General features: G+C 45.1%; 1 protein-coding gene across 2 annotated transcripts in view; it reads right to left on the reverse strand.

The window, feature by feature from the left end:
- PEBP4 (phosphatidylethanolamine binding protein 4) overlaps positions 1 to 19,037 on the reverse strand; it is a 207,464-nt gene that overhangs the window by 81,143 nt on the left and 107,284 nt on the right. For both annotated transcript variants that reach the window (XM_074338233.2, XM_074338232.2), the window contains exon 4: positions 13,165 to 13,263. In XM_074338233.2, the coding sequence (XP_074194334.1) occupies positions 13,165 to 13,263 (99 nt within the window). The remainder of the gene's footprint in view (positions 1 to 13,164; positions 13,264 to 19,037) is intronic.

Genomic DNA, 19,037 nt, shown 5'->3' on the forward strand with positions numbered 1-19,037 from the left:
GGTGTTGCTCATAATAAAGCTCCAGCAAGTGATTTACCTTTTAAGATACATGGGAACAGCTTCCATGTTCTCCCTCTCATAATGCCGCTCTCTCTGGAGCTCCGAAACCCTTTGTTGGCTGGGAGTTCAAGCACTCAGGGAACCTCCCAGACTGTGGAGCTGGTGCTACATGTGCAGGGACCCAGGGGAGTGTGGTGTGCATGTGAATGACAGTTGGGGAGAAAGAGAGATTGGGGACTGATGATCAGAGGATCAAGTTTAGAATCATAGACCCTCAGAGCTGGTCGTTATCACCCAAATCTACCTAACTGTCTCCTTGTGCCGGCAACATAGCGGAGACCCAGAGAGGGCAGCCTCTAGAGCAGTGCCATCCCGTGAGCAAGTGGCCTAGCACACCAGTCGTCCGCCTCCGGGTCCCAAGCTCTTTCCAGAGGATCACCCAGTCTCCCACTAAACGGAATGGACTCCACTCTTCTCCCAGTATGGTGCTCTGGCATGGCAGGCTGTGTCAGGCTGGTTTATAAAACACAGCAGCTGGGAGCTGGAGGGAGCTGCTTAGAGCCAATCGCGCCCAACCTTTTGCCCAGACCCTGGCAGATGGCTTCTTCTCAAACATCTCCAAAGACAACTGCCGTGCGAGGCGGCCTGCGGGGCCTCTGGTCCCGCTCCCCACACAAGAACGCAGGATGTGTCTAGGCCAAAAAGAAACACCCACGGAGCCATAGGTAGGGGAGTCATACTACTATAGTCTCACTGGAGGCTGGATTCACACGATGTGTGACCTGCTGTCCGCTTTCTGCCAACCGACCGACTCTCTCCTCAACTTCCCTCCCTAATGCAGCCGCGGCAGTTGTATTAGTGGCCAATGGCTCAAGGGCCACAGCTGATGGCCAACTAGCCACAGCTGACGGCCATCTACTACCCGAGCCAGCACCTTTCCACATGAGGCTGAGAGCCTGGAAACTGCTCTCTCGGGATCTGCCCTCACAACAACTTACGCGTCCCCCTCCTCAAGAGACAGCCTTAAACAGCTACTGCTCAGCCCACGGCGGTAAGTACCCCCAGTGTAGCCCAGTGTCAGGCCTTCTCTCTCAGCGTCTCTCCTGACTTCCAGACTCATTCCAATCTCCTACTTGAAATCCTCAGTGGAGATCAGAAGAGCATCTCAGCATCAATATGTCTAAGACGGAATTTTAGATTTCCCCCTTTGAACCCAAACCTGCCCGTCCTCCAGTGTGCCCCATCTCAGGAAATGGCATTGCTGTTCACTCAGGCCCCAAATCTAGAAGCCATCCTTGGATCACCTTTTACCCTCCACATCTAATCCATTGGCAGGTCCTGGTTGTCTCTTAACCTCCGAATAGACCCCAAAGCCGTCCTCTCCACGTCTATTGCTCTCACCTTGGTGCAAGCTGCCCTCAACCCTCCCCGAAGGAGGAAAATGGCCTCTTGTGGCCGCCTGCTGCCACCCTACACAGAGTGGTCTTTTAAAAACACGAAGCAGTTTACATCCCCCTCTTTACTGTTTAGCACCCTCCAATAGCCCACGTGCCAAACTCCTTGCCCAGGTTTGGGTACAAGGCCCAACCACAGCAATTCTCAATCCCAGATGTGCATTGTTTTTCTTTTCCTTTCTTTCTTTTTAATTGTGGCAAGAACAAAACTTAACATGAGACTTAACCCTCTTAACACATTTTTAAGTGTACAATACATTATTGATGCTGTACAGTAGATCTCTAGGATGCAATCATCTTGCATAACCGAAACTTTATGCTCACTGAAGAGCAACTCTCATTTCCCTTCCCTCCATCCAGATGCACATTTGTATCCCCGAGGGAGTCTTAAAAATAACCATGTCTGGGCTCTGCTCCCAGAGATTCCAATTGAGCTGGTCTGGGTGTGGCCTCCCAGGTGATTCTGCCGAGCGTGCAGTGAGGGTTCGGAGCCTCTGTGCTTCTCAAGCTCCCCCGCTGCCCTCACTGAGCTCGTCTTCTGTACATTTAATTTCCTATCGAACACTCTGTTCCAACTGCACCGGCTTTCTTTCTGTCCCTAGAACACACCCAGCCCAGCCTGTTCCTACCACAGGGCCTTTGCTCCTGCTGTTTCCTCTGCCTAGATACCCTTTCCTCACTTGTTCACCTGGTGAATTTCTACCTGCTCAAGGGTCACCTTCTCTGTGGAGCCTTCCACCTTGCCCACCTTCTCCTCTTCTCTTTTGGGAATTAACGCCATCCTAACAATCCCCACTCTGTACTGTACTATAGTCATTGATTTACTTCTCTGCTCCCCTCACCAGACAATGGAAGGGATTTGACTTTAAAAACTTTCAATCTACACTGCGTGGATGAAACTATTGCCAAAGATGTGCTGAACACATGCTGAATGAATGAATGACCACAGACATCTGACTGATGCAGAAAAAGGGGAATTATCGTCTTCAATGATCTAAAAGCCTCTACATCTATTGATGTGATCTAAGACTATATTAACTTCCTTAACTCCTGCATTGTGATTTGACATTCTATTATTAGCTTAAAATTAAGCTTAAAAATTAACTGAAACTCCTGTGATATGTTCCCCTGTGATATTTCATGAACTCTTGCCATGCCTGATCTTTCTCATTCTGCACTTGTGCAATTGATTTGGAACCTCAATATAGAACTTTAGATCAATCCCCGCTATATGTAATTTTTTCAGTATGCATCCATCCGTCCAATTTGCCAAAAGTAACTGTTTTGTGTCACCCATCATATTAGCAGTTCCTTGAAACTTCGTGTGCCCTGCAAAGTTGGTGAGCATGCTGTCTCTAAAGATACTGAACGAGGTGGGGCCTATGACAGAATTCTGTGGCATGTCACTTGGGGCCACCCTTAAGGCTGACACTGATTCATTAACTAACCAACACTCTTTAGGAAGGATTTGTTAACAAGCCATAAAGCCCACCTTACACAAGAGTCACTGAAGCCATATTTCTCCCCCTTGCACACAAGGTTACCATGACTAACTTGGTCTAATGCCTTGGCCAGTCGAGTTGTGCTCTGCTTACTTATATAATACTTTGCTGGTCCACTGGATCATTTATCAACAAAGCCATCTAAGTGGTCGGGTATGACTTGTTTTTAGTGAATTCTTGCTAACTCCCAGTGTTCACTGTTTTCTATATTGTCTCAGATCATTACATTTAATTGAATTTTGATGTGGATTGATAGTACACTCACTAACCTAAATTTGGGAATCCACATTTTCTGCAACTGTTTCTGGAAGTGACTTTGTCGTTGTAAATCTAAGCTCTTGCTGGACTTTGAAGGTGTAATTCATCTAGAGATTTTAACTCATGTAAAGCCACTAAATGTTTGCAGATTACAGAAGGGCTTCCCAGGGAAAGGAACAGAGCAAATAATGGTCCACAGAGGCCGGAGACACACAGATGTTTGAGACACCACGAGCAGTTCAGCAGGAGAACCGTGGGGACTGGTGGGGCAGGCGGGGGCCAGAGCCACAAAGGTCTTGAATAATATGCTGACCAGAGAGGATTCTGTCCTGAAACACCGAGAAGTTGCTGAGGGCCTTCGACTACGGAAGTAACCTGATCGTATTTCAATTTGAGAAGAAAATCACCACTTGAAGGAAAGATAGATACTTTTACAGGTTGGTGAGATTACAGGAGAGGGACCAGTTAGTGGCCTTTTGCAATAACAATCTAGAGAGAGGTGGTAAGGGCCTCTTGATTAACTCAGTGATCCTGGCTTTTAATTCTATGTTTATGTTTCTTTTTTCTACCCCAATCAAATGTTTAAGCTTTTAGTTATTCTGTTCCCTTCCTGGAATGCAGTCTCTTGTTTCTTTGGACTTTTCCAAGTCTGCTCTGATTTCAAGCCCCAGCTCAGCTCCTATCTCCACTGTGAAGTCATCACAGAGTAATGTCACCCCATCTGTCCATCCATCGCCCATCTTTCCATTCGAAGTTCCTTCATTTTTTTATCCATTCTTTCTTTCATGCCTTCATTCACTGATGCCCTCGACATTTACCGAGGGCCTTCTATGTTCTGGGCACCATGCTAAGTGCTGGGGATATAGTAAGAATAAGACATAATTCTGCTTTCCAGGAATTCATGGTCTAATCAGGAAAAGACACTCATAACTAATAACAAACCCATGCGATGGGGGTACTAACAGAGGTTTGACTAATGTAGTAGGAGCACGGGGCGGGGGGGGGGGGAGAGGAGCTGATTAACTCAGTCTGGGGGCATCAGAAGGAGTCTTTTAGTGGAGGTGACATTTGAACTGAGCAAGGAAAGAAGACTAGTTGTGTCACTAGACAGGGGAGAGTGCTCTGAACTCTCACAGCCATTTGAATCTAGAGTCCAGTTTGAGTTGACTCTACGCTTCGTGAGCTCCTCTCTCTCTATTTCCTATACGTTGGCCTTATCTTTCCAACTGGGGAGCAGAAAAAACACACTTTAAATTCATCTAACATTTATGTATCAAATTACCTCCTTTCTATCTATCACCTATCTGTCTGTCTATCTATCTATCACTATTTTTTAATAGCCACAGTGCTGAGCACAATGCGGGTTAAATAGTGGATCCCAACTCCTGCCTGTTAAGTCCTAAGCCCACCATGCTTTTCCCCTCAAGGTCTTTTGGTAACCGCGTGGGCAGCTCATTCTCCCTGCCAGGCCCTGTTCTACCTCTGGGGGGCGACACACCCTCCTCACCCTCAAAGACTCACCTTCCTAAGCTACCTAGGGGGGATGTAGGACAATAGCAGATGGAAGGAGTAGGGAACTAGCAAATACATAGCACTTATGGAGTGCTGGATGCTGGGTGTTTTACACATTTCACTCATTGAGCCCTCACAACATTTCTGTGAGGTCGATGCTAGTGTTCCTTTTACAGATAAGGGAACATACTCAGGGAGGTAAATAATTTGCTTGGAGTAAGACAGAGAATCTCCCTCCCTGGGTCCATGCTGCACCCCAAGGCCCAAGGTCAGGGCTACACTATGGCTAATGAGGGTGTAGCCAAGAACAGAGGCCAAGGGCAGAGGGCCAGGTACCTCACACTGCACCACTCACACCAGCACCACTGCTGCCAGCAGCAACTCCTGGCCCTGACACAAGCTGTCTTGTGGGCCGGGCCTGGGGAAGTGGTGGTGAAATCTACCTGAACTCTGGAGAGGTGATATGGTGTCCTGATTACGCGTGTAGACTCTGGAGTCAAATCCCAATCAGCCACTCGCTAGTTGTGACATCTTGGGCAAGTGGTTTAGTCCTTCTAGGCCCTGAATTTCCTCGTCTATATTACCTTCCTCTTCAGGCTTTTATGAGGATTAAATGAGATATTCATGAAAGCGCAGAACTCAGCACCACATGCTTCCCCTTTCTTCCTTTTCCCTTCCCCTTTTCTCCTTCTTTTTATTCTTCTTTAATTATTATGGTTGTTAAGATGTCATATGGCGATAAGCTGTAAGAAGAGTGTCTCTAGCCAGGAGAGGAAATGGAGCAGGTGGAAACACTGCTTGTAGATGCAAGGGGCCCCTCCTACAGGTCACTGACCTAGCCTGCTACGCAGGGGGGACATTCCTGGGTCACCCAGGAACAAGTCCTTTCAGTGATAACAAGTTCCCTCCCCAGCACAGTATGTGCTCAGGGCTCAGGCAGTTCAAATTCTTAGAAAGTCCTTTGTTATGTGGAGCCAAAATTCACTTCTATGTAAATGCCATCCATTGGATCTCAGTTTGCCCAGTGGAGTACAGCAGGATTGCCGCTGTTTTCCGATTTGATTTCTTCAGATTTTTCGGGAAATCTGTAAAGAATCTCTAAAGGCAGTTCTCATGTCCTCCCTCCCTCTTTCTGTTCCTGCTTACCTGATATGATTTCTCAGAGCGCCACCGTTGTGGTCGCTTTTCTCATGCTGCTCACTATTTTTCTTACAATAGGGTGGCCAGAACAGAAGATGTTATTCCCAGGGTGGCATAAACAATGCACACTAATAGAACTTTCCTGGGATCAAGGAAGAATCACTGTTTCGAATGTGCTGCCTGGACCCCCTTTGTCTCTTCCTAAGTGCATGTGCTTCGGGTGGAGGCTCATGGACAGTGATGGGCCCAGGTCCTTACGTTAGGGCAAGGGGGCTTGGACTGCTGGTCTCGGTCTTATCCATTTCACAGCTTTGCCCACGGAGGGGAGCCAGGGTGTCACCCTCTGTCCCAGGCAGAGCTGAGCTTAGACTTAGGTGAGCAAGACTGTGCTGTTCCCTTTGGGGTGTCTATGGGTGTGTGCGCGCGCGCGCGCGTGTGTGTGTGTGTGTGTGTGTGTGTGTGTGTGTGTGAGAGAGAGAGAGAGAGAGAGAGAGAGAGAGAGAGAGAGAGAGAGAGACAGTTTTCTGCCTGATCCAGGAATTCTCCTGGATGGCAGAATTGGTTTCCATAACGACTTTCTGATATAAACATATTTGATAAAAATAAGTTAACAGCGGAGAGCACAGAATCTCAGAGTGCTGACAGAGAGAGAGAGAGAGAAAGAGAGAGAGAGAGAGAGAGATTGAGCTCTTCGAAGAACAGCATTTTCCTTTTTTCTTTTCCACCCCTCCCAGTCAGCCTCTCTATACATACTTTCCATAAATCAACTAAAAAGCTTTGTTTACCATATTCCTGTATATACTGGCCCCTTTCTGCCTGTACCAATTATATTCCTATTCTCTCTCTCTCTCTCTCTCTCTCTCTCTCTCTCTGTCTCTCTCTCTCTCCCCCCACCCCCTCCACCCTTTCTCCTTAGTTACCTGAAGCACTATAGTATGTATGGGATAATATGATAAATTCATTTCCAATTCACTGCATTATCCTTTGAATATTTTAATGACTCATTGAATGGAGTAGAAAAAAGCTATTTCAAATGAACAATTATGCTGCATTAGTCTAAGGGCTGATTATATTTAAACACTGCTCACATGTATAACAGGACACGGCGACCTCAGCATACGACAGCTAATTTGGCTCTTATCTCCAAATAATTTTACACCACAAATTACCATGAAAACCTAAAGGGCTTTAGAAACATTCATCAAAAGATAATATTCCACTTTGGAGCAACATTTTATTTAAATTAATTTGAATGGGAGTGAAGGCATCTCTGGGTGGGACGGTAACAGCTTTGTGGGGACTGTGCGTGATGAAGGGATGGCGAGGGGGCGGGGTTGGATTAGAAATAACAGTGGAACATGTTGGGGACTAAGTGCAGCCCTGGTCATGGGGAGCACACCGTAGGCCTGACCATCACTTGCAGCCCAGCCCCTTGCCCTGGCTGTGATCTGGGATGCCTCCAGGGGACCCTGGTCCGGTCTAGGGAGTCCCAGGGCAATTCCCAGAGGCTGCATGGGGGGACAGAGCCCCACTCTCCCAACTACTACTTCCACCAGAATAAGTCTGGGTCAGATCAGATTCTCCAGGCTGGGTCTGAATCCATCTAGCCTCAAAAGGCAAAAGAAGAAGCTTATTTATTTATTTATTTATTTATTTATTTATTTATTTATTTTAACCTGCAGGGTTTGTATGTTGGGGCATTGTCTAGAATTCTTACTTGGCAAAATATGAGTCCAATAGCCAAAGGGAAGTCTCTAAATCATAAGGAGCTACTGGGGTCAGATCTCAAAGTTGGGGCGGTGGGAGGGAGAATCGCATTTAATGAGGTCCTACTAGTATTCCATTCTGCTTCAGGAGCTTTAATCTCATTGAACCCTGGGAAAGAGATATTCTTATCATACCCATTTTAATGATGAAGACACTGAGTCTCAGAGATTCCCATCTGGAAGTGGTGGAGCCTGGAGCCTCTCCTGGTTCACCTGACCCCAAAGGAAGGCTCTTTCCCCTCCCCTTCAGGTGGCCAGCATGGGCCCCTCTGCATTGTCCCTCCCCATCATTAAATGCTCATTAGGGCCCATAGATCTAAATTTATCTGTCCTTCGGGAACATAAGCCATGCCTTGCAGGAGGTTGTTACTTAAAATGGACCCTCACAGTACAGGGCAAATCATGCATAGACAAGTGCACAAATATTAGCAGCAAAACTAAAAATATAGGTTTAAATAAAGAAATTAATGAATTAATTCTAGTCCTTGGCTTGACTTCTTTGTCTGAACTTGTGGTCCTGATAAAGACGGTTTCTTCTTCTTCTGTTTATTATCATATAGCTTGCTTCTGAGCATGTAGAACATCGGATTATGTAAATACATATATTTAAATTTCTATAGATCTGCTACTCGATTGATTAGGGAGAGGATAATTTGCCACATTCTTTCTTGTTTTTTTTTTTTTAATTTTGCCACTTTCTATAGTGCCTCTCTCTAGGGAGGCTTCTTCCCTTTGCATTTGTAATTTCCATTTTCCCTTGTCTCAGTCTTGAAGAGTAAGGATGTGTGTCAGTTTTACAAAGAAGTCACAGTCTCAGAGAGGTCAAGTTATTTGCCTGAGATCGCTCAGTAGTGGGGGTTGTAATTCAAACACAAGAGTCCTGACACGTGCGAATCACATAACTGGAAAGCACGAGGCTATGATCCTAGCCCTGTTTATTGGATTTCCCACTTATCTCATTCATACTTAGAAGTCCTTTAAAAAAAAAAAAACACAGAAAAACCTCTCATTATGGAAAAATCCAACCCTACAGAAAATTGTAGACAGAATAATGAAGCCTTAGAGGTCCTTTTAATTCAACCCAGAATTGGTTGCACTTACAGCTGCCAAAGGTGGAGGGCACTGAATGAAAGGGAAACGTGAACTTGCCATTTCCTTTCCTTTTTTAAAGCAAAAAAGATATTCAGGACGAATTTTAGAATCATTGACGGTTTCTAGGAAGATTTTCTTTTTTTGGAAGAAAAAAAGGTACTCTTGTCTCCTTAATTGTTCTTAATGTTCTTTGTCACCAATTATGATATTCTTTGTGGAAAGTATTAATATACCATCTTCCTGTGTTCAATATTCCCATTAACAATAAAAAGTCTAATGAAAATATCTGCAGGAAAAGCTCGGAGCACTAATTTCAGGGACAAATAGAAGATGAACCAATAAGCGTCTCTTCTGAAATGAATGATGCAAATTAATTGATGTCTTAATTAGGCTTTCCACATGAAGATTACTAGTTAGATTGAATCAGAACTGAAAAGCATCTTAAAGGAAAGGCTGAGGATGTGGCACTTGGGGGTGGGGGGCCAGAAAGACATTACCGGCATCAGTGCTCTGTTGATCAGGAGAGATTTTCAAAAAGGGGGCCGAGAAAGACACACACTTTACGTATCTGTCCCTGCTGCCCCAGTCTGGCCAGGTTTGGGGATTGAAGCCTCGTCCTATCACTGAGCTAATGGCTGAGCACCCACTGGTGGAAGAAGTTCTGCCCTGAGCAACCCCACCCCGCGCGGCAGCCGCCTTCCTCTGCCTCAGAAGGGGAACAGAAGCCCTTAAAGGGCAGACACATCCCCTACGTTGGTTTGCGTCTGTAACGCCAGTGCTATAGCACCGCATCCGATTTCAAGCAACAATGATAACATCACAGCAAACACTTATGGAGACCTTATTATGTGTTCTGGGTACTGTTTTTAGTGCTTGACTTAAAGTAATTCATTGACGCTGCCTAACAACAGCGCTGGGTAGGGACTACCTGTACCCCTACTTCACAAGTCAGCATATTGAGACACAGGTTGAGCATCTTGCCCCCTGAAATCACATAGGTAATACTGGCGGATTAGGATTGGAGCCGCAGCAGTCAGGCTCCAGCTCTCAGCGATATCCGCTTGCTCTTACACACTTACACCATAGCAAATAATGGTCAACCTGTGTTTGGGGAGTTAAAGGAACCAAGGGTACCACGAACGTCTGGTTCCAACTGATGCACTTCTCTGTAGTTCCTACTTTTATTTAAGGACTACTCTGTCCTACATCCCACCAGCCTCTCTGTGGGGGGCTGCAGATGCTTCCTGGATGCCTAAGAACTGGTTGCTGTCCTGTTGTAACCTGGACAATCCAAAAATTGTCCCTAATGAGAGGCTCCCCCAGCCATGGCCCAGTCCATCACCAGATTAGGCCTGGGCCCCTAATGCTCGTATCTAGGCCAGCTGAGGTTCCACCAGGTTTGCCTCTGTTGCCATTGTAAATCACAGGGCCATTGGTTACTGCATGTCTGCAGTGATTTTATGGCACGCCTTATTGCTGAGTCCACTTGCTGCTGAGGGTAATGATAATATGTGGGGTTTACTGTTAGGAGTTCAAAATGCTTGTCAGGTGTATTTTATTTATCAAGATTGTGTCTCCTGGAGAGGTTGCCTAGACACATCTACCCATAAGAGGTAACCAGAGATAGGGCCCTAGGATGGAGGGGGAAGCACAGAATTCATGTTTCCTATCTTACAAAGAGGACACAGTGGCACACCCCTGCCACAGTAGAGCTGTTGGGAGAGGTGTACTGTGAACCCAGACCACATACTATGGCAGGAGGGGTGTGCAGTTTGGAGTTGGGATTAAAGACCCACCTCTACAACCAACTAGCTGAGAGACTGCATCATTCAATCTGTCCAGGCCTCGCTTTATCCATCTGTAAAATGGGGATATGCCCAACTCACAAAGTCATTGTGAGGATCAAAAGATTTCAAAGTGCTTTTTAGTTGAAAATTGCTCCACAAATGGGTGATATTAACAACGACCAAGGCATTCCAACACAGAACTCTTCAGACTTTCTGCAAGCTGCTAAACTACTCCTGGATGCTTGTTAAACTCAGATGCTGCGTTTTCTCCAGACTGACTAAAGCGGTGCCCAGGAGTCTGCATTTTAACAAGCTGATTCAAATATGCTCTAATATTTGAGACCATTCAGCAGCAGCTAACACCAACACAAAGGAAATGCTTCTGGGTGTGATTAGAGTCCTGTCTTCCTTTGACTGAGGTCCATAGCCTGAGAACCAAATGGGCCTGGTTTATATGGGCTTTATGGCTGGCGGAATTTGGGGGCTGGTGGGCAGGCCAAGTGGTTATAGCTGAGAGCTGCTGCTTCCTGCTGGCCCCTCAGATCAGGGAAAGTGGGTGAAAATGCGACTGAAACCCAAGCCTCCTCCGGCCTGAGCGTTAAGGCCAAGGGCTGTACCCGGGCAGGTGGCCCTGGTAAGCTCTTCAGCTTAGTAGCCCTGCCGGACAGCTGCCACCTGTCACCTGCCACCTGCTCTGCTTCTGAGCTGGGCTCCTGCAGCATAACCTATGTCTGCACCACAAGGCTTGTGTGAGAGAACTGTCTTGACTGAGTATTGGGGTGAGGGGAGTGGGTGGGGGACTTCGGGATTGGAAGAGAGGCAGCCTCATGGCCCCCAGGGCCCCCTCAATGCTGAAATTATTTCATCCACAACAGCTTCTGATCTCCGGCCTCAGAACTGCCCAGTAGAACCCTCTTGCAGACAGCCTGGTATGGGGCGGGGGGGTGGGGGGGTGGGGGTGGTGAACTGTAAATGTGACGTCCAAAGCAACATTCTTTTCTTGAGTTTCTGCCCCTTGTGACTGCCAGGGAGCCCCAAGCACAGAAAATGGCAACACTCTGGATTGGGACAGGATCCAGCATCTTTCCCTTTTGTGCCCTCAGCTCCCCTCCTGGCCCTGATGGCACAAGCCTCCCCCAGCTCTGCCCCTTCACATTAGTATGGCGTTTCCAAGGCTCTTCTCCAGGCCCAAGCAGTGTGGGGAGCAGTGCCCCTGCCTTCCCCCAGGAGCCTGTTCAGGCTGTGTCCAAGGCCGGGGCCAGGGCAACCTCAGGACAGGCTGTCCACTTGCGCATCCTGTGAAGGGCCTGTGGTCACTGGGCAGGGTTGGCTGCCAGGGTAACTCCCTTACGCCCCCACCCCAGTGGCCATGAGAGCGCCTGCCTTTCTTGGGGGGCATCGATAGCTAGTTCAGATGATCCCCCCTCCTCTGCCCCATAGTTTTAGGAGGAACACAAGCACCTCATCTCTAGAAAACATCCTCCATGTTTTCTAAAGTGCTCTCAGCGTGCTCGCTCATGAGGTCACCCGGACAGTCACCTAGAGGGGGTTACATGGTTCTCATCTTACAAAGATGAAATGTCCAGAGAGGCTCCCGGTGACTTGAGGGAGGTGACTGAGTTGGGAACCAGCCAAGCCTGAGTCCAAACTTCCTGTTTCTAGTTCTGGGTTCCCACTGTCTTGCGGGGTTGATGCCTTTGCACACTACGCAAAGGTCATCCGTGGGCTTTCCAGGCAGAGATGAGCAAATGCTGGAAGCTAGTGTGGATTTTCCCAAAGTGCACTGCCAGGTGCTCGTGAACAAAAGATTCCACAGTCAAATGAGATTGGAAAATAAATGCATATTATACAGTGCATATTAGGACATTGAAAGCTCTAAAACACCCTTCCGTGAGGAATGGGGTTAAGTCAATTTAACCCATAACTTGACTAGCAAAAGAACCTACCTTTCCACGCCCCTATACCCCCACATAACACCCAGTGACACTCTGCCAGATTTGTGTGCCTCGAACTTACTCCAGAAAGTGTGAGCCAGGCTCCTTCACAAATATGACTATAAAGGGACAAAGAGGAGGGGAGGCCATTTATTTCCACACAAAGAAAGGAAATGGCCATGTCTACTCCATGCCCCTTCGCCCATCAGGAGGACGAACTCTTGCAGGATCTGCCCCCCCTCTGCCCGTCCCCCCCCCCCCCCCTCCGGCCACATCAGCCAGTTCTGCCACTTGAACAGCGCAGAATCACCCTGGTGCCTCCTGGACTGCACAGAACCCCCCTGGCAGTGGTGTTCCGGAGCCAATTGTTAAATTTTCAGAAATCCTGTGAGTCAGTCGTTAAATCATCAGTAGCTTGAAATTGGCCATAGTGGGAGTATTTATACTGCAGAACCCAGAAAACACTACAAATGAGGACTCCTCTCCCTGTTATCCTGAGAGCCCATTTATCTGTGCACCACTGATCCGGGGACATTTTTTGAAATTGTTAGAAAACTTGGGAGGGGCTGTGACAGCCGGGTGCTGAGGGCCACCTGGCACAGAAGTCCTTGCTCGTCAGAGTCCTCAGCCCTTGTGAATGAGAGCTGAGAACCACACAGAAAGATCACCTTCCAGCTGTAAGCCCAAATTCATCAGAAAGTGCCTCCTGGCATGCTTACCTTGATATCTGTCACCAGCCAATGTCTCCAGAACTGAGCTTGGGGATTAGATCTGCTAGGGGCGTCTGGGTCCACCATCACCAGGATGTAGGTTGCATCCTGTAACACATTCACCAGAAAGAAATGTAGCATCACGGCTAGACTTCCGATAGGAAAACTACCGGGTGCAGACCCTCCTGTTACCTGTATTTCAGCGGAGAATGGCTGACCAACCCCTATAGCTTCCTACCCAGTTCATCCTGGTTCTCATGACATTCTTCTTGTGTCACATGTTTATTCTCAGAGAAATGTAGGCTATTGAAAAGACAGCTAAATCATTTGGCTTTCTCTTTATGAAGAGGAATAAATCAAACAAGCATATTTGCTAAGCACTGGAAGTCCCAGCACCATGCGAGGTTCTGTGGAAGAAACAAAGAAACCTAAAACAGGGCTTCTGCTCTAAAGAGCATCACAGTATAGTTGGAGTGACTTAGCCATTAATTCAGCAAATACAGGAGAGCCTGCTCTGGGTCAGGAACGGTACCAATTGCAAGGAATGCTAGCATTCACTCATCTTTTCAATAAGAATTTACTGGACACCTACTATATGACTGATTATATAAATTTGAGACTAATTTACATATAGTTGGCCCTACATCCATAGAATAATGAGATTATTCATGGAGAGGTTAGACATGGAGAATAAAAGCGTTCTCATGACTGAACTCTAGAACATGCTGACATTGAGAAAAGAGGAGAATCTAGCAATGGAGACTGTGAAGCCAGGAAGGTAAGGGGAACACCTGAAGAGTAGGTATCATGAAAGCCAGGACAGGAAGAGTCTCAAGGAGGAGGAAGTGGTCAGCCGTGTTGAATGCAGCCATAAGGTAGACATATATGTGGCAATGTCATCTGACAACTTGGAGATCACTGTTATCTTGGCAAGACCAGTTTCCATGGAGTAAAAAGGACTGAGGTTTGGTTGAAACAGGTAGAGATGAGGAATTGGAGATAGTTATTACAGATGAGTTTTTAAAAGTTTTGGTGTGAAGGACAGCTAAGACATGGAGTGGTTGTTACTAGAGGGGAAGGAAGAGTCAATTTTTATTTTTATTCTTATTTTTTAAGAGATGGATGTTCATAGCCAATGGAAATGATCTAGTAGAAAAGGAGATATAAATGGAAGAGAGGAAAAGAGGGATCATTGCAAGAGCCAAGACTCTAAGAAGTGGGAGGGGACAGGATGCAGAGCAAAAGTTGATGGCCCGGACTTTGGTAGGCACAGAGGGTACAGGCTCAGATGCAAGGGAATTGGAAGATGTGGTGGTGAGGAGTGAGGAGATTGTCTTCTGGTTGCTTCTATGTTCTCAGTGAATTAGAAGCAAGGTTATCAGTGGAAGGGGGATTATAGGACGTTTGGGGACAGAGAAGAAGGTGTGAAATAGTCATTTTGGAAAGTGAGAAACTGAATAAGCCATAGGTATGTAGAAAGGTTAGTGGGTAATATCGCATTCCACAGTTTTGCATTTTTTAACTGTTCAGGTGCAGGCATGGAATGAGTGGCAGTTGGGCTTAACTTGAATAGGGACTTAGACTGCTGAGTATGATGGAGGAGAAGGGCGTGACAGTAAGAAGTGAATGAGAAAAATAGAGAAGAATCCTGGGCATGGGGATTAATGAGATTGTCAGGGAGAACTTATAGTGAGAACAGAAGAACGACTCGGGTGGAACTCAGGAACTCAGAGCAGAAGGAAGGGGAGACACTGAGGAGAAGAGACTTAGTGTGAGAACCAGGGAACATAGTGTCCTGGACACCAAGTGAAAAAAGGGTTCCAGGAAGGAGCGTGGATGGGGTCAGTATAACAGAGCCATCAAAGAATAAGGACCATTGGCTTTAGCAACTGGGGCGTCACTGGCAACTCTCCAGAGAAGGGTATTTTAGAGGAAGATACTGATTGTTGAATGTTGACGTTGAAATCCAAAAGAAGCAGTGAACCACATATCAGGTGCTATGGGAAATTAAATCAGAGAATATGAAGATAAGCCCAAGAAAATCTCCAAGAACTCAGGAGAAAAGGATAAAGAGATGAAAATATTAGGGGGAAAGTAGGATTAAATCATAAATTGTCCATCTGTGGGTGCGTGTGTGAGCGTGTGAGTGTGTGTGTGTGTGTGTGTTTGCAATCCCAGAGAGAAAAAAATTATCTAATTGATACATCCAGGAATTGATTCTAGCCAAAGCAATAAGAAAGTAAAAAGAAACTAAGTGTAAATACTGTAAAAGATGAAATAAGACCATCTACCTTCTGTCTTTTAATTAATTTTTTTGCAAATGACATGATTGCTTGTGAGAAATTCTAAAGAAGCAGCTAGAAACAATTAGACTAATATTCAGTAAAGTGAGTTGTTACAAAATGCACACAAACCGAGTACTTTCCTACAAACTAATAATGGTCGGTTAAAATATATACTTTAAAAATACCATTTAAAATTGTAATAAAATTATATAAAATATATAGAAATAAACTTGATGAAACATACAAGACTTGTACAAAGAAAATAAAAACATTACTGATGTACATAAAAAGAAAACTTGAATAGATGAAGAAAGACATACTATGCTTTTAAACTGAAAAAATCATTTGCAAATATGTCAATAATCCTTTAATTAATTAGTTTATTTAAAACAATTCCAATCAAAACCCTAAATAGATTTGGTTTGGGAACTTCCTGGAATTATTCTAAAGCTCAGAATATAAAAAATTAAAAAAAAAATTAACCAAGGCAATATTAAAGAAGATGAAATGGGGGATAATATTGATTTTTGTAGATATTAAAATATATTATAAAACTACAATTATTATAACAATGTGGTATTAACTAAGGCATAAATAAGTAAAGGAAGCAAAATAGAAAATCTAGAGAGAAACCCACGTTCTTAATATACTCTCAGGTGTATTTAGTATGTGATCAAATGATCATTAAAGGTATGATATTTAATATACAGTTATTTCAAATCAGTGAGGAAAGGATGGATTATTTTAAATACAATAATATAGGTGCTATTGAGACAATTGACTCACCATGTGAAATAAATTTTAGTCTCTATTTCTCTCATACACCAAAAAACTTCCATATTTACATATGAAAATGAAAAAATTTTTAAAAACTGATTTAATAAAATTATAGTAGATTAATATAATAGAATACTCTGTCAGAGTTAGATCTTTATATTTTAATATGGAAAAATACCCACAATATACTAGTAAGTGAAGTAAGTTGTAGAATAGTTTGTATGATATTATCTTAAATGTGCAGGAAAACTTTATATATCTAACTGTATATACATATATATCTACAGATTCATTTGCATATGTATAGAAAATGTCTGGAAAAGTACACACCAAACTGTTAACAGTAAATGGCATGAAGGAAAAGATTGATATATTTAACTAGATATAATTGTGTAACTTGTCTATGACAAAAAAAGCAAAATAAGATTCAAAACGACGAGCTGGGAGAAAATATTGACAAGACCTACGAAAAAGGGTTAATATTCTTAATATAGAAAGTACTTTTTAAATCAATAAGAAAACGACTAATAACCCGATGGAAAAATAGGCAAGTAACATGAACAGACAGTTCATAAAATAAGAAATACAAAATGATCAATAAACGCGTGAACAAATGTCCAGTTTCCTTAGTAATGAAAGATATGCAAATTATAAAATAAAATCTCATTTTGGGCTATAAAACTGACAGAGATATTTTTTATGTTTATCCCTGGAGTTTTTAAGGTATGTAGAAACAATGGGTACGTTACCAAATCTTGCATAACATACAATCTTACTGTCTTTGCTAACTAGACGAGAAGACCAAAAATGTGCATCATGCAGCCAATTTGTGCAAGGGCTGGGTCAGCATGGCACAGAGGCTCGTTCCCAGAGGCAGACCAGCATCCACCCCCACTGTAACTCAGAGGTGCCGGGCAGAGGGACTTTCGTGACGTAAAGATGAACTCTAGATGCTCTGAGACCCTCTCCCTCCACATGTTACTTGTCTATTTTTCCATCGGGTTATTAGTCTTTGTCTTATTGATTTAAAAAGTACTTTATATACTAAGGATATTAACCCTTTTTTGTAGGTCTTGTCAATATTTTCTTGAGGCATCTGTGTGTGCCTGCCTTTACCAGAGAGGAGGATTGGAAGTATTCCTTGGATAGAATATGACAGGATGTCAGTGGACCGTCTCGAGTCCTCAGTAGTACTGAGCATAGTGTCATGAGAAGGTGAGACCTGTGTTAATCGGGTCTTTTGTTTTTTGATGCTTTTTGACATTTGGGACTTGCTGACTCTTGGAGAGACTGCCAATTCCTAGAGATACCTAACACTCACCCAAGAGTGCACTCTTCAAATTCAAACCTACCAATCTGGAGCCTACACCCTATACCACCCCTGGTATCAGGCTGAGCCAGTATCCCCCTGACACAATCATCCCAGGGCCCGGTACCAGACAACTAGGGGCAGCCCCTATGCCCCAGAGCCACCAGAATTATTCAAACCAGCCAATCCTAAACCTGTCTACCCAGTTGATCCTGCCTTGCCCATGACTTCCCACAAAAAATCACAATAAAGACCATCACCTAGACTTTCCCCTCCCTCCCTCTGCCTCCTGACCAACCCCAGTGCTTCCCCGTGTAGCCTACAGGGCCTGCTGTGACTCCTGTTTCTAGGGACCTGTGAGTAGACGCTTCTTCCTTCATGACTATCATTTCCTTCTGCGTGTCTTACCATATCCAATGAAAACCAACCCGAGGTACATTTTAGAACCGGGCCCTCGACTTCTTATAACTCAGATATCCATGCAGCCCATTTGAAGACCACAGGAAGCCGGAGAGGGTCTGGCATTGCATCTCTCTCATTTTCTGATACGATTATGAGAAAGGCTTGCTGCCGACCACATGCACTTGTCCTGGAATGGGAGATTGAGATGACCTGACAAGGTTGAGGTTCATGGTCAAGTCGAGTGAGAGCCATCGTCCAGGCAGTAGTTCTCACCCCTGCCTCAATATTGGAATCACCAGGGGAGGTTTTCAGAGCTACCAAGGCTGGACCCTTGACCTAAAGGGTCTGGAGTGGGGCCCAGGCATTGGTCTGATTTGGAAGTTTCCCAGCTGACACTAGTGTAGATCTGTGGGTCAGAACTATAGTCCTAAAGTCTGGTTCCCCGAAGTCCTTGACAAATCCACCACTGATTGACACCCAGGTTTCTTTCGTCCTGCTTAATGCACTCTTAGGAAATAATGTGTGTCCTCTACACACAAGGGACAGGCTTCCCCTCACCTCTTATGCCTGGGGCCCTGAAGATTAAGGGGCTCAGGCACCAAATCAAGAAGCTGAAGTCACAAACACAAGTTGCCCTCTGTTCCCACTATTCATTATGATATTGGTTGGAATACAAATTTAGTCTATAGTGGGTTGGTTGTGTTTGAACCTCCCCCACAAAGTTCTGCATGGGAAATCTAGTTAAGAGCTTTCTTCCTGGGGGAGGTTGAGTATAACAGCTGTTCCTCACCAGGGCTGATGGTCCCGCCAGGATGCAGTCTGGTGTTGCCCCTTGAGCCTAAAGCCTTTCCTCCCCGAGGACCAACTCATATTTCAGGCTGGCATCCAGGACAGCCTTTCTCTCCGTAGCTGCTGAACAAGACACTTCCTGGGCTGTGTGGACAGAGGCCCCTCGACCCGGGGTCTGGGGCTCAGGTCCCACTTTGACACATTTGGGAAGAGGTGTTGTGTAGACACTGTGGGTCTGGTATCCTTCCTTCTTGCCTTCCTCTACTATAGAGGCTGGAAAGCTACAAGACTGGATGTACCAGCCTCTCCTGAACCAAGGG

This window comes from Rhinolophus sinicus, chromosome 15 (assembly GCF_057876585.1).
Source record: "Rhinolophus sinicus isolate RSI-liver-muscle chromosome 15, RSI-T2T, whole genome shotgun sequence".
Lineage (NCBI taxonomy): Eukaryota > Metazoa > Chordata > Mammalia > Chiroptera > Rhinolophidae > Rhinolophus > Rhinolophus sinicus.